The 17,449-nt window shown below is 41.7% G+C and overlaps 1 protein-coding gene across 1 annotated transcript in view; it reads left to right on the forward strand.

Annotated features, from left to right (window-relative positions):
* Nucleotides 1-3,369: 3,369 nt before the first annotated feature.
* The window catches only part of dock1 (dedicator of cytokinesis 1), a gene marked incomplete at its 5' end in the record, with an annotated part of 602,016 nt that continues 587,936 nt past the window's right edge, over nt 3,370-17,449 (forward strand). The window contains one exon of the mRNA XM_084323017.1: nt 3,370-3,386. Within this exon, the coding sequence (XP_084179143.1) occupies nt 3,370-3,386 (17 nt within the window). The remainder of the gene's footprint in view (nt 3,387-17,449) is intronic.

The following is a 17,449-nucleotide window of genomic DNA, read 5'->3' on the forward strand; positions in this document are numbered from 1 at the left end:
ATTGCACAATGTTGTTTTATTGGATTCTATTATATGTTGTTACTACTGTATTGCACATCTTTGCGGGCAAGACCACCCGCATTTCATTGTATACTTGTATGCCGTGACAAATAAAACTCTTGACTTGACTTGACTTATCCTCAGTTGACGCCTGGCGTCTGTTTTTGTTATCGTTACAGTTTCATGCTCTGGTGATTCTTATAATAAAAAGAAAACACATTTCGAGAAGAGCAACCACATCTCCGTCTCCTTATTCCTTCTACTATTGGAACTCAATTCCTACCTTGAACCGTAACAGCTTCCTATGTTGGAACACTGACACACAGGCCGTCTATTGGCTGTTGGGGCCGGAAGGGTCCATCCAAACAACGGCCCAAAAAGTTCTCAAATGGAATAGTTTTCTTTAGTCACAACATTGTTATAATGCTGTTTAAGCTGATGAGGACTAAAAGATGAGGATTTCAAATTTGAATACAACTCTGTCTATAATCCCTAAACGCACTCCTTGCGGATTCTACAAAGTTTGGGATAAAGTTGTCCTACTGTATGTCAAAGAAAGGCTAATTCATGTCAAGTTGTAATGCAACATCAGTTGGTCGGCACAATGCTTGCTAGGTTGTGTGACAGTTATTTTGTTGAAAATGATTTTAAAAAATGTGAATTAATATATAAATAATATTCTTTATTTTCCTACAATGTTGTAAGTATGACTTGCCTGGAGTGGTGGATTTAACAATCTTGCTGTATCAATAATGCTTGCTCAATAATGATTCCGCTGCCCTGTGTGTGGATATAATGATTGTGCACATGTGAATAAACCCCTCCCCCCTAAGTGACACTGTGACTTGTTTGTTCCTCCGCCTGGCAATTAAGCACTGTGCATACGCTGTGCATATGCGCCAGGATCGCTGTACAATTCTACTCTGACAACAGATGCCAATGATCAAATGTGTGTTAAGGGTGTGTTTGCTAACGTTGATGGGTGTCATTTGTATCATTTGTATTATGCCGCTGCCTTTTAGGATTCATTTATTGACCACCTGTTACAATGAATGGGCCCAGCTGGTTATACAAGTGGGAGAAGTGCACGTACCCGGACATCTGAACCCGTTGGTTTTCACTGGTGTTGTCTGGATTGTTGGGGTAATGGGCTGTTTCAGTTTCACCTGTAAAATAACTCCCATTAGTAATATAATTATTATAATGATTGATTTCAATGACATTAAACTTCTTTGAATACTCTTTTTCTTTTGTACAGGATATGATGGAAACAATGAGATCTAATAGTACATCAGTGTTGTTTAAATGCACTTCAAAAACTTGGAACATGACCTCAAGAACTTCAGAACAGGTCAAAAGAGTGAAATCCGCACTATGAAATCTTTCAGCCGTAATCTAGCGGTTCAATCTATGGTTGATCATTTGTCCTAAAGGGCCAGTTAAAAGAGACCCAGGGAAATGTATTGTGCATTGGGGGTAGTGAGAGATGTGGGATGGAGACAGCCCATTAATTTCAAAGTAATTTCATCAGTGCATTGGGGGAAAACCAGCATTGATCCACTGGCGGGCAGCTGGAGTTCCTTTTCCAAGGGCAGGGAGGGGTGAGGAAAAAGAGACTAAATGGAACTTTACTGGGAATATTTGTAGTTTCATACTGTATAGGGACTATAGCAGAGGGGGGGTGTTTTTTTTTGGTTAATTTACATGAAAGCATCTTTTTGAGGTGTACCCTCCTCAGCTGGGAAATAAATATGCCAGCAACATCTAGTGCAATGTTTTTCCTTTTGATTTCTCAATCTGAAGAGGGGCAATCAGGGATCTAAAGACAAGACCAGCAGGGGCAGCTGCCCATTGCCCCTCCCCACTGCACGCCACCACTCCACTTTACACCCACCCCCAACTGCACGCCACCACTCCACTGTACACCCCCCCCCCCCCCCCCCCCCCTCTCCTGTGCACGCTACCGTTCCTCTTCGCGTTGACGTGCATCCTCTCAGGCCACAGAGGTCAAATCTCTGGTGGGCAGCTCTAAATTACTCGTGAACGTGTCGAGAATGCGTGGAGATCCTGCGGAGTAAGCTGTTTTCAAAGGATGCCGGAGCACTACCGCCCGCCCCCCCCTCCCCTCCCTCCTCTCCTCCCCGGATAGCTGAGACTTGACTATTAATGCTTCTCTGTCTAGCAGCTCTCTGTGGTGTTTTTTTGTTGTCTGCCATCACCCGGCACTTTACCCCTTAGGCTTTCAGAGGCCATCTCTCCCTCTCCAGACTCTTAAGAATCACAATCGGAGAGCCTTAAGAGGGGATTTTCGGCACCAAAGCCCAAATAAATCAGCCTGCTCCGTTTCCAAATTCTTCTCTCTAAGGGTCGATACTCTCGAAAAAGGACACACAGGTTTGTTTAGCTGGGTTGTTCTAAGACTATTTTACTTTGCAAGTCTTTGGAGAGGGTGAAGAGGACTGGAATGAGCTAAATCAATCATTGAAAAAAACCTCACAACAAACTGATTTTGTTATATAACCGAACTGATATGATGAAGTCTTTTTTATTTTTTTGGGAAAAGTGCAAACGTCCAAAAGAGGAATTCCCGGGCAGAAATCTGATCTGAACAGTGTGCCTGAGGCTTTATCATAATCACATAGTGTGTGTGTCTTACCTGCCCGGTCAAGTGATCCAGGTACTGTTTTTGGCTGGGAGCATCGCTCACTAACAATCTTCTTTGGATTGGCAGCCAGCCGACCTTGACTTGAGTGAGACAGCTGACCGTAGCCTTCTCCGTCTCTGGGGCCTGTCTGAAATGGGCCCTCTCCCAACCCCTGCGCTCTGGAACGCAAAAGGTCCCCGCTTGAAGGGACTCCTGGCTACCAAACGTACTGTCACTCAGGCTGGGGGTTCCATTTGCAGGCGGGTCTCTGCCGTACAAGGGGAGAATCCCTGGTCGCCTCGGCGTTAATCCAGGGCCTTCTTTACCGAGGGCCGGCATGGATACCGTCCGGTCAGTGAAAGGTACCACCTGACCGCGGACCGACGGGGCTCTGAAAGGGCCACCCTGTATTCCCTCCAGTTGCAGCAACCAGCTGTCCATCTGGCCTCCCTCGATGGCACTCTGGGGCCGAGGAGTGCGAGGAGCACAGGAGGCACGCTGCACCGCCTCTCCCTCGGACATGAAGCTCTCCCAGCGAGACCCATCCCCTGACCTCCTCCAGCTTGAAGCCCTGTGGAGGTGAGCAGCTGGCCCCCGCAGAGTCATCTCTAGGGGTTCAGGTAACCAAAGACTCTTCTCTCACGTTTCAGCCCCCTGATAAGAGCTTCTTTACAGGGAGGGGTTAATAGGAATCCCCGGCTCAACTCCCCCAGTTAACACGAGGCATGGTAAAAATCCACAGGTGAGAGTAAGAGATGAAGCAGTCGAAGGGTCTGGAAATACAGTATTATAAAGATTATATTTATATAAGAAACAGGCATTATAGATTCCAGTCAAGGAATATAACCATTAACGTTGTACATTATATTGAGCTATACTGTAGATGATAATATAAACCAAAACTAAAACCAGCAAATCCACAATTCCTCAATACCTACAAGATTACTCACCCAAAATTGAATATAGTTGGGGGGGGGGGGGGGGGGGGGGGAGGTTCTTTTAGAGAAGAAAGATCGGGTGGTTCCAAGTTTCTGTTTAGTCTTTAGAAACAGCTCTCTTGCTGGGTCTAGTAATAAACTAGGCGATGGAGGGTACTGTCTCCAGTCAGCCATGTAGCACTGTGAAGGATACTTTGGCCAACAAAAGAGCTACTGAGCAGAAGGTCTGTGTATTCAATACTGGGAGAAGGGAGAGAGAGAGAGAGAGAGAGAGAGAGAGAGAGAGAGAGAGAGAGAGAGAGAGAGAGAGAGAGAGAGAGAGAGAGAGAGAAGGAGAGAGAGAAAGAGGGGTTGGTTGTTGACAAAAACTTTCCTTGAGCATAAACTGCAACTTTCCTCAACAAACAAAATTAAATAAATTAAAATATGTTCCCAAAATGTAATTAAATGCTAATGCGAAACACACAGCATTGGAAGAGAGGCACAGTGCAATATTTATTATAGCAAGTCAAAGATCCTGAGATCTTAGAGAACTGACATGTATAGAACATCACTAATTAGCAGATTAACCCCAATATTCATTGACTCAGACGTTGCTCCTAAAAATAAATCCCCTCTCTCCACGAGATCTCCTGTTTGTTGTTCCCATAGAACTATATAAAACTTTAATATACAAATATTATTCCCTGTGATCTCGTGGTTGGTGGCTGATGAAGCACTGCTGTCCTCGAGCCTATATTCAAGCCATGTGATTCCTGTGAGACTGCAGCTGAAAAATTGGCCCTGTGTTTGCTGGGATTAAGTCACTGTGACCCCTGCATGATTGAAAATTGTTACGTTTGCTGATGATACTAATTTACTTTGTTCAGGGGAGGACATAAAATAATTATTGAAAACAGTAGAAAGGGAATTGATAAATAAAAAATAAAAATAAAATCATTATGTTTTTGGTAGATTTTTTTTATTTATTTGTACTACCGGGCAGTCCGGTAGAGAGAGAGACAGAGGAAGAACAGGAGACAGAGCGGGGGGAAGACATTCGGCAAAGGACGCCGGGTCCGGGAATCAAACCCGGGTCGGCCACTTCGCGACGCAGCACGTTTTGGGTCGCCACTTGGGTGCCCGGAATTGATAAAGTTAAAGAAATGGTTTGATAGGAATAAGTTGTCTCTTAATGAAAACAAAACAAACTGTATGGTATTTGGTGGTGTTCCTATAGACTGTGCAATTAAACTGAATTTAAATGGAACTGAAATTGAAAGAGTATATGAAACAAAATTCTTAGGTGTGAATAAAGGTAAGGTAAAGGTAAATTAGCCAAATCTGTTGGCATTCTGTACAAAACAAGGGAGCTGTTAAATCAGAAATGTTTGCATATATTGTATTTTTCACTTGTTTATTAAACTACAGAAAAGAGATATTAGAATAATAAACAAAGCTAGTTACCTTGAATCGACAAATCCATTATTCATAAAGTCCTGCACATTAAAATGTGTAGATATGGTGTACATAAAAACCTTGGAAATAATTTTTTGTGCTAAGAGTAAAAGCCTACCAGTTTGTATTCAATGTCTCTTTCAACCAAGAGAAGGAAAGTATAATTTAATAGGGTTATGTATTCTTAAAACATGTAAAAAGGTAAGAAGAACTAATGTAAAAGCTCATTCATTCATTCAATTACAAGATAAGAGGTCTCTTTAGCCAACATATTCTATTTGAGATTTTGGTTTTATTAATTTCCTCGGTACAGTAGTACATCAATGTTTTTCTAAGAGCAAAGAAATTGCAACAAGCCCATCCCACAACTTCATCCCTTCACATGCATCCAACTACCCTGGCCCCCTCCTTTTTAACTTTTTACAGTAGTAGGAAAACTATTTCCCTTCTTCATGAGGAGTTTCATCCGCCCTCATCCGAAGAGATAAAGCTATGTGCAGGCAATTCCAAAAATGGATTAGCTTGTACTACTACAGACCGCATAAACTTGTTTTGACTGAGAAGTAATACATTGGCTTTGATCGTGGTATATAATATAATACACTTTTTTTTCTCCTGTTGTCATTATGGAATGACTCCTGAGATGGAGATTACCACCTTAAAAATATGACTCACTATGACCTCGTTGAAGTTGACGCACATGGTGTGTTGCTGAATCGGTATTGGAGTTTTAACAGGTCGCTCAAATAGAGAACAAAGGGGTGTTGTCCTGGTGACACCTTTATACTCATGTTCTGTCTGCATTCAATATTTAAACAGTATGCTCAGTGAAAAGGGGAAGATTCAAATGAGGTTATAGACGACAAGGCCAGGGGCTGGCGGCGCATGCTGATGAGAATGAGTGGGACAATGCCCTCTGCTGGAAATGCGTCTATTTCCCTGCAGGGAAAAAAACTGCATTCTGAAAAAGACAGGGACATTTTTAGTTGGAGGAGGAAGGTTTTCTCTCTGAATTGTGTTGGGGGTGTCAGATTTAGTCAGAGCTACATAAGTAAACACGGAGTGAGTGCATTGTACATCTCTGATGTTTGCTTTGAGGGAAAAGTGTGCCTTAGATTCAACGTTCAGAATGTCAGGAGGACACCAGCTCCTCATCAGTAGATGATTGCAGAAAGATTGACAGAAGTGGGCTGAGGCAGGGGGAGTTTTGTATGCATGTGTGTGTGTGAGAGAAAGGGAGAGGGAGGGAAAGAGAAAGGAGGTATAGATTTGTATTACTCGTGTAATTTCTTCAGACCTTTTTTTTGCAAGTCAGGCTGAAGTGGAGCAGTCATATAGAGAGATGCACCACGTGGAGATAGGTTAATCCCTCAAATGCACCAGATTAATTAGGACTAGAAGTAAAATCCCCCCAAATTGGTTTCAGACAGAATATCAGCGAAATATTTAAAGTCCGTAAACCTTAATTATAATGTCATAATAAACCAACGTGGAGCATTTATCACAAATAAAAAAAGAGCAATGAATGGAAACCAAACGAACTGATATAGTATCGTGTAACATATATCACAACGCAGTATACAGTATTTTCCGGATAGCCTTTTGATTGATTGATTGAAAACTTTATTAGCAACTTGCAATGGGCCTGGTCTACAAGATACACTACACGACCAAGGTACCCATGTACATGTCAAAATACTTCCCAAAGGTCAGTGAATACCACGATCACAACACCAGAGGGAGCTCCACAAATCATGTTAAAACCAGATTCGGCTCAAACAAGGGACTAAACACGTTTCGCAATTATGCCACATCAATGTGGAACGCCCTACCTAAAGCTGTAAAGGAATGTGAATCACTACCCACTTTCAAAACCACTCTCAAAGAACACCTACGGGAGACTGCAATTCGAAACTGGCCCCTGTAAATGTCCTAACCCAACCCCCTCCAATGTACAGTAAATTACCTAGTATGGTTGTCAATATTGTACAGTGTCCCCCCCCCCCCCAACCCCCTCCAATGTACAGTAAATGACCTAGTATGGTTGTCAACATTCCAATGTACAGTTTTGCTTGTACAGTTGTACAGTGTCTCCCCCCCACCACCCAACCTCCTCCAATGTACAGTTTTTACGTCAAATGTATACTCTCTTTTCTGGACTCTTTTTGTATCACAAACAGTACTGTATTTGCAAATCTGGTATGTCATAAATGTATCTATGTAGCAGTACTGTCTATCTGTATGTCATATATGTCCTGATGAATTGAAAATGGGGGACCCTGATGTAAACAAGACGAGGGTCTTTCTCTGGTCTGCATCCCCTTAACAATTGTGTGTATTGAGCTGTACTGTATTGTACCCATTCTGCAATCTGTTAATAAAGTTTTCAATCAATCAATCAAACAGATTGCAGAATGTCACGTGTACAGTACAGTACAGCTCAATACATCCAATTGTTAAGGGGATGCAGACCAGAGAAAGACGTTCGTCTTGTTTACATCAGGGTCCCCCTTTTTCAATTCATCATCTGACATACACGACATACAGATACAGCTACATCTATACATTTATGACATACCAGATTTGCAAATACAGTACTGTTTGTGATACAAAAAGAGTCTAGAGAAGAGAGTATATACATTTGACGTATAAACTGTACATTGGAGGAGTCAAATAGTTGAATATTGAACTCTTCACGCCTACTTCACCATGACAGAAATAAGTTATGTGTTGTGTGTTCCACTAGTCTACCCCCTTGTGGAGGAGCATCCTGCCAGTGGTGCAAAATGGCTACTCGATGTGGCTCCTCAAAGCTTAAGTGAAAACTAGAAAAGTCTACAGAAATACCAGGAGTCATATCTGGAGCTAAACGAACAGACGCCACGTCGACTCGGTGTTAACGCTGATGATAATGTCTCGCTGGGTGCCAACTAAAAAGGAAAAGTATGCTGTCGGTAAGTAGGAAAAGTTGCTCGCTTCCATCGTTAGCTTGTCCTAGCCGTCAGAGTGCACAACAAGTTTGGGAAGAATTGGGATCAAAAACGCGCCCACGCACATCCTGACATTTGACTGTATATAATGTACGCAGGTCACTGTCAATTAGGAAACAATTGTGCCAGCGGTTTTGGAAATGCAAACTCCACGAATGGGTTGTTTGCCAGCTATGTTTGCATGAATGCAAAACAAGGAATCCCTGGCTTTGTGAGCGGACTGTGCGGGTTGGGAGGCGCGCCTAGTTGCAACACTGTTTCCTGTGTTTATTATGGGGCCTTTGCTGGGAAGAAGCCGCAATTGTTACTTTTGTAACAGTTTGTGTTATTGAGAATGCTTTTAAAAAGTTTGATTGTAAGTGTTATTTATTGTCACTCCAGTTGGGAGTATAAACGCAGATATCATGTCCTGGTTTATGCTCTCACTCCCTTGTCGGATTATCTCACAACCTTCTAACAACATCACACCTAAATAGCGTAAATATAGCTCACATGCTGGTGCAATAAGGCGGTTATATATATATATAGCAACATCTTCGATCTGTGTCGTTAAATGTTCACTCTCCGCGCCGGTGTTCTGCAGTAACACCGGAGTTGTTATTGGGATGGAATGTAATGTGGCTTGGTTTCGTTAAGTATTTGCAAATCTGGTATGTCGTAAATGTATAGATGTAGCAGTACTGTCTATCTGTAAGTCGTGTATGTCATATATGTTATGATGAATTGAAAATGGGGGACCCTGATGTAAACAAGACGAAAGTCTTTCTCTGGTCTGCATCCCCTTAACAATTGTGTGTATTGAGCTGTACTGTACTCCTGTACCCATTCTGCAATCTGTTAATAAAGTTTTCAGTCAATCAAAGTGTTCAGAAAGCAAACCGATCGACCACGCTTTATAAACTTCAGGCAGACTGATGTATGAGATGCGCGACCTCTCTCTCGTTCTGTCCTCTGCCATCCGTGGCCATTAGCAGGAAGGTGGCACCGGGCACTGTAGGAACAACTTGCCGAGCAGCAACACATTGATTGATGAACCCAGCTGGGTTCCATGACCATCAAGGCTTGGTTTCTCACCTCACACACCCTACAGGATCCCGATGAACTCTGTCATTTTCCAGCCCCGTCTCCACACCCACCACAGTCGTGCTATTATGGCCCTTATAGTTGCTCTGTTTACATATAGAGGGCATTACCTAACGCAAGCACACTTTCAATTATGCTGGTAATATGGCCAGAATATGAATGATGATTGCCATGTTAAAAATTATCCCCCAAGACGAGGCCTTGAAACTAGAGGATGGAGAAAAGTCTCTTGGAAAAATAAAAACGACATTCTCATGGGGATCACAGGGAGTGAATGCTAGGGCCGATGAGTCATGGGTGAAGCTGTTAGCAGCCACCGCCACCACCACATCACTGGAGTAGGAGCAAAAGACTGCTAGTATGAAAATACCCTGTGGTGAATTGGCAGTCAGTGCTAATGAAGAATGAGCTCTCTCCAGCTCCAGTCGTGTTGGGTCCTTCGTCCAGAGACATCATTGTTACTCTGCTAATTGTAGTTTCGCACTAGGGCGACTTGACTTATTTATTTACCTTTTGCTTTTGTTTTTGCTAAGACATTTTCTGTAGTTTATTGAACAATTTGGTGGGGGGAAAAACATTTATACAAAATTCAATATAGTAAAGCAATATCTGATCTATACACATCAGGCTACTCTAAAATCATACAGGCATCCAAGTACTTTACTCATTAGTTCCCTGTCATGCCAGTATGAATGGTTGTATATAGTTATTATGTCCAAACACTATAGAAGAGGGTGTGTGACGTGACGCACTTGACTTGACTTATTTTCAAGGTTAGGGGAAAGTCTTGTGTTTCGCCTTTGTATTTTCTCATTAACAAAATATGTATATAAAAGTATTTGTTTGTAATGAAGTTCAGTGAAAGCAACAATGATACTTTTTTTTGTTGTTGTCTCAGGAGAATTACACGGCAGTATCTTTTGGATCACTGTGGAAGCAGAGCCTCACACACATATATTTATATCAGCTTTCATTGAACACTCGGGTACACTGAGGAGGTGAGAGATGAGAGAGAGGCCCTCGTTTTGTGTGAAAACACTTGTTCCCATTGTGCCACACATGGGTAGCAGCAGACACACCTTCACTTGATTTGAGAGGAAACGACAACGTTTGTAAAAGCCTCTGAAATCCCACCTCGAGTCATCGTCACTAGAGGCAGAGCAAAGCTACTGTTTTTATTAACGAAGGATGACTCCGGAACCCCCCCCCCCCCCCCCCCCCCCCGGGGCCAGAGAGCAGCCTCCAGATCATCCTTAAGAATGTCTTCGGTTTCGGCTGAATGTTTAGAATGCTCGCCATGCTGTCGCCTGTCTGGCAGAGTTTTAACCAGGTAATAACAGTCTTAACTAGGTAACAATGGGTAATAACAGTTTAAAACTAGGCAGTAACTGGTCAGAATGGATAGAACTCAAGTCATTAACGAGAACAGTCAAAACATGTAGGCCCGGTAGTACGGGCTGCTTCAACATCAGAACGGAGGTCGAAGGTTCAGGCCCAGGGCTCCACCTCTTAGCCGAGCCGTGTTCACACATCACATGAAGGCAATCTGATCAAACGGTGAACAGGATGTCAGAGGGGATGTTTGAATCAATCCCTCTTGACCTTGGAGCTAATTCCATTACACTGTCCTTTCCTTGTCAAATGCCAAACGGCCGCGGCATGAATCAAAGGACTCAGGGTGGAGTCTGAGAGCGCTAGGTGTTCTCACGGGCCGCTCACAGGAGCCATCTCAAGAGGGCCTCGGGGGAAATATTGTTTTTCGACTGTTTCGCCTGTCCGTGCGCTGAATTAATTGGAAATCCCCTTTGATGATCATTCAGAGTGCTGTCTCGTTAAGACCGTCGGGGCGCTGTGGCTCCTTCAGGAGAGTGGGACGTGAACAGGGAGGCGTCTGGCGCCTGCGCGGCGGCACTGGGGAAGCCAGGCGGTGACACCGGGGGGATTGTAAGCGGCAGGGGCGGTTTTTCCGAGTGTGTAGTCGTGTACAACATCTCTGTGTAAATATGCCCTTAAAATATTTGTGTTCATGATTGATTGTTGTTTATCGTTTGTTGCAATGTAGTTTTATATTCATTTAACGGGTTAGAAAAAACTAAAAACAAAACAAACACTAACCTTCTTACTGTCTTATACTATCATGCACTCTTCCTACTATACTATGTCTTTACTACTATGCACTCAACACTGCAGCACCCAAGTTTCAATACTGTTGAACATTGTTACTCAGCTGTAAGAGTTGTACCCCCCATGCTGACTTGTCTTAGAACTTGTAAGTCGCTTTGCATAAAAGCGTCAGCTAAATTACTAAATGTAAATGTAAAGGACTCTACCCTTAAACAACATTATCGATGAGTAGGAAATATGATTTAGGGGTTCAAACTCCTGAACCTACCCTTTAATAGAATACAGAAGCTCATGTTGGTCAGACTAAAGTAAGCGCTGTGGCTAGCGGTCATGGATAAAGCACGTTTTCCCCCTTCAGATAAGGAAGGAAATGCTCCTTCCTTATGGTTAGTTCCCGCACATGTACTAGCATAAAGCGGTGGCTTATCTATATAGTCAAGACACGCATACACATTTGCACTCACACACTCTCTCTCACACACACACACACACACACGCACACGCACACGCACACACACACACTCTATCCCACTCACTCTATTTCTCACACTCTATCTCTCTATCTCACACACTCTCACTTTCACAGAGGTCTGAGCCTTATAGGAAGTGTGGCTACAATTAGCTTTAAGGCGACATTGTGTCTTTCTTTTTTCCTTCTTTTCCCCCCTATTAATCAAGGTCTGGAGTGTGTACATAGCAAATTGAGCACGGCTTAGTGTTGTGTCTCACCAGTCCATTTGAGGCTAGAGGAGTGAAGGTGAGTGCCGTGTCGAGGCGCCGGTGGTCTCTGTTCTGTACACACTCTAATTAATTAATTAAAACAATATATACGAAAAGATAGATTGTGGCTTCGAACAGGCACGTGGTTGCTCCTGTATTCTCACAGGCCTTCTGGAGTTTCTCCCTTTTTGTAACAGGATAGCAGTGGATGACACATCGCACCGTCGCTCCGTCTCTGCCCCAGAAGTCGTTAGTGAGGTCCCCGCCCTGCTGTACTCAGCAAAACCATCTCCCACCCACTCACACAGTGTAGTAGTGAGCTAACAAATATGGGAGCAATTAAAAACTCTTCAGTCTCTCAGTTACTACACCAGTTACTACATCAGTTACTATATCAGTTACTATATCAGTTACTACATCAGTTAATATACCAGTTACTACACCAGTTACTACATCAGTTACTACTACATCAGTTACTACACCAGTTACTACACCAGTCACTACATCAGTTACTACACCAGTTACTACACCAGTTACTACATCAGTTACTATACCAGTTAATATACCAGTTACTACACCAGTTACTGCATCAGTTACTATATCAGTTACTATACCATAGGGCTGGGCGATATAACGATAACGATAAATATCGCGATATATTTTAATAATCGATATCGAATATCGAAATAAAAAGAAAAATCGAAAAATCGTTTATTTTTATTTATTTTTTTACCTGCAACAGGGCAGTTTTAAAACCAGAGACAGTGGACAGACTTGTCTTTCTTGCCTGCAACTTAAAGTAATGGCTTTGCTTGTCCAAATGACAATACTGACCAAATTCAGATTTCTTTTTCTCTTGTCCATTTATTTTGTTTGCTTTCTAATTTAAAATACATTTTGAAACAGTCTGTACACAGTAGGCTATGTGTGCTAGCAGAACTAGACTCCAGTCACGAGTCACAATGCACATGTGCGGTGGTTTGTCCACCCCAAAAGCGCCAAAAGATCGAAAATAAACTAGCAGAGCCAGAACTGTTCAACTCCTCTGGAGCCACAGCCAGCAGAGAAGCCGGTTTACTTTAGCTTTTAAACCAGCTGCAGCCTGAGAACTGGAGTGTGAGGGGATGTAACACTAAAGATGGCGGCAATGACAAAGAATTGCTGCAAAATAAACATACATCTGTTGTTAAAAAAAAAAAAAAAAAAAAAAAAAAAGTATAATTTTTTTTATACTTATAACAATTCGATAATTATCGATATCGAGAAATAAAATAAAATTATCATATCGTTATCGCGATATGATTTTTTTCCATATCGCCCAGCCCTACTATACCAGTTAATATACCAGTTACTACACCAGTTACTACACCAGTCACTACATCAGTTACTACATCAGTTACTACATCAGTTACTGCATCAGTTACTATATCAGTTACTATATCAGTTACTATACCAGTTAATATACCAGTTACTACACCAGTTACTACATCAGTTACTACACCAGTTACTACACCAGTTACTACACCAGTCACTACACCAGTTACTACATCAGTTACTACATCAGTTACTACACCAGTTACTACACCAGTCACTACACCAGTCACTACACCAGTTACTACACCAGTTACTACACCAGTTACTACACCAGTTACTGCATCAGTTACTACATCAGTTACTATACCAGTTAATATACCAGTTACTACACCAGTTACTACATCAGTTACTACATCAGTTACTGCATCAGTTACTATATCAGTTACTATACCAGTTAATATACCAGTTACTACACCAGTTACTACACCAGTCACTACATCAGTTACTACATCAGTTACTACATCAGTTACTGCATCAGTTACTACATCAGTTACTACATCAGTTACTACACCAGTCACTACACCAGTCACTACATCAGTTACTACACCAGTTACTACATCAGTTACTACACCAGTCACTACATCAGTCACTACACCAGTCACTACATCAGTTACTACACCAGTTCAGGGCTGTACGCTAAGCTTTTTCACTAGGGGCACACTTGCCCCTAAATGAGAAATTTAGGGGCAAAGAATATTTTTAGGGGCACATTTTTTAATAACTATTTTACCATTATAGTAGGGCTGGGCGATATGGCCTCTAAATGATATCGCGATATTTTTTGGCCATATCACGAATCACGATACACGATATATATCGCAATATTTTGACATTTCCTCTAAAGCACTTAAAAATGCTTGATTTAACCCTTTGATGCATACAGTCACGCCAATATGATGATTATAATAAGTCCCTGCAACATATGTTTGCATTATTAAACCATGAAGATGCTTTAAAAAATTATTTAATGAAAATGTACTAAGAGTAGTCTACTGACACACTAATAAAAAATGTATTTACATCTAAGACCATTTATATAAAAACTTTTGGGTGCCTTTTTTTTGCACAGTACTGTGTTTTCTATCCACTTTAAGGCCTCTACATGCTACAGCAACTTCAAAGCAACTTCAACACAACATCAGCGCGATTTCAGCGCGGTTGTTGTTTAGGGTCTTGTAGACTGTGTTGCTTGGACGTTGTGTACATGTCCCCCAAATCTAACCTAAACAACCGTTGCGTTGATATTGCGTAGCAGTGATTGGTTGGTTAGCGAATGGGGGCGGGGCTGTCATAGAATAATATTGGTCTCGCAGAGAATACCATCCACCATTGTTGTAGCCAGCCAGCGTTGATGCTAAATAATTAGCGTCACATAGCTGGCCTTTTTCTGAAAACCCAAGCACATTATTGTTCCATAGCATACGCCTTCAGTTGATCATGATAAATCCTCTCTTACCTTGACGATTAAAAAGCCTCCATAATTTAGTAAATAAAGCTGTAGCCAGCCAGCTAGCATTGAATGAATGAATGAATGAAAACTTTATTTAACAGATTGCAGAATGGGTACAATACAGTACGGCTCAATACATACAATTGTTAAGGGGATGCAGACCTGAGAAAGACGTTTGTCTTGTTTCCATCAGGGTCCCCCATTTTCAATTCATATAGACATATATGACATACATGACATACAGATAGTCAGTACTGCTACATCTATACATTTATGACATACCAGATTTGCAAATACAGTACTGTTTGTGATACAGAAGGAGTCAAGAAAAGGGAGTATATACATTTGACGTAGAAACTGTACATTGGAGGTTGGGTGGGGGGGGTTGGGTACATTGGGATATTGACAACCATACTGGGTAATTTACATTGGAGGTGGTTGGGGGGGGGGGGGGGGGGCGGGGGTGCTATACAAAATGCTATCCACATTAGCTACATAGCTAACCAACTAAATACAATGGTATCCTGAGGTAACTTTAACGTTAAATACAACGTTTGCTAGTCGAAATGACTGGACACACACAGGGACAAGTTAAACATCAATCAATTAATTTATTCCAATAGGTAGTTTGAGCTGCATGTGAGCCGAGGTCCTCTCCATTGGAAACTAATGATGTTACGGTCGGTAACGTTAGCTCGAAAAGCACAGAAAGTTAAGCTGCTAGCAACAGACACTATAACACTTCCGGTCGGGGGATTTCAAAATAAAAGAGCGACGTCTAAAATCACCGGAAATACGTTTATTTTGTACATTATCTAACGTTAACACGAACCTAAACTAACTTTAGTTAAACTAACTTTGCGCGTCGATGTTGCAGAAGCATAAAGGCAGAGTGTCTAAAACACTGTTGCTTTGTCGATTGTGTTGCAGTTGCTTTGAAGTTTCTGTAGCATGCAGAGGCCTTTAGCCAAACACACACACACACACACACACATATATATATATATATATATATATATATATATATATATATATATATACACACACACTACTGTGAGAAAATAATCACACACACAAAGGGATAATGGCTTATAGCAGACTTAATGATTTTAGAATATTTCAGATAATGAAATTAAATGTTTATATCGTCAACTATCCAGTTAGTATTTATACTGTCTGTAACGTTTGGCTACTTTAAATCATTGAATGTAGAGAGAGCTGTACTGTATTGTACCCATTCTGCAATCTGTTAATAAAGTTTTCAATCAATCAGAGCGAGAGAGAGAGAGAGAGAGGGGGCGAGAACGAATGAGAGAGCCAGCCCCCCCCTCCGGGTTTTGTTCTAGGTTCGCGTTTTGATCGTCTAAGCTGCCGTAGGTGATGACGTCACACTCGAATGTAAACAGGAAGCGTTTAACAGACGGAGATGGAAAGTGGATGATATACAGTAACAGAAACGAATAACCAATAAATATGAAGTTATGTTTAAACTTCTGTTGTCAAGCGTTGTCAATATAACCCACCCCCTTTCCTCCCGAATGGAACTAGTGTTGTGGAGTCCGCTTTGACTGGTGTCCAGGGTTAGCAGCAGCTAACGCTAGTTAGCTTAGCATAATCCTAATAGATACCGTGGATAGCAGCTAACGTTAGCCCATTGCTCGTGTCAATCAAATTGCATGTTATTAAAGGTCCGCGCTGGTCTGTCTAATGAAATTACAACCGCAACATTATGCCCTGGTTGTAGGCTAATGTTTTATCCAATTTGTATGGATTAATTTAGGAGTGAAATGCGAATGAAGGGTTGCAATCACTACTCGCAAGCTTGCCCCCAGATGATATTTTCCACTCGCACCGGCCAGATTAGGGGGCAATTTGCGACGAGATGATCGCAGTGTACAGCCCTGCAGTTACTACACCAGTCACTACATCAGTTACTACATCAGTTACTACATCAGTTACTGCATCAGTTACTATATCAGTTACTATACCAGTTAATATACCAGTTACTACACCAGTTACTACATCAGTTACTACTACATCAGTTACTACTACATCAGTTACTACATCAGTTACTACATCAGTTACTACACCCGTTATAATGGATTTGTGTGTTTTAATGCGGTAGGAGTTGGAGAAGGTTTCAGTGGAATTGACTTAGCGAATAATATAAAACTTTTTGAGTGTTTATTTTCTATGGGGCTATTAATCCTAACATCAGAATCAGAAAGGTCTTTATTGCCAAGTATACTTTTCACATACAAGGAATTTGCTTTGGACGTTACTTGTGCGACATTAGCGGACAGACATAACAGACGGATAATACAATAAAGTGGTGGAGTAAAATAAAATGGAATAGAATAATATATTTATGAAATAAAATATAGGCCAGGGCTGTACGACTGTATAAGAGGTTGCATACAATTATCTGGGATATAAACTAAATTAAATATAGCTCAATATAGTATAAGTAAAAATAAGAGGAATAGGAGTAGGCCAGGGCTGTGCAACTGGGCAGATGTGGTAGATTATACAATTATATACACTAGTTAGAATGCAGTAACAATACAGTGGGCAAGTATATAGTCCAGTAGGGTGTGTTAATGTAACACAGTGGGGGGGGGGGGGGGGGGTCAGTGAGGGTCCCAAGCCTTGTTGATGAGGGGAAGAAACCCTGATGAGGCTCACTGCA

This window comes from Notolepis coatsorum, assembly GCF_963971535.1.
Source record: "Notolepis coatsorum genome assembly, chromosome: 10".
NCBI lineage: Eukaryota > Metazoa > Chordata > Actinopteri > Aulopiformes > Paralepididae > Notolepis > Notolepis coatsorum.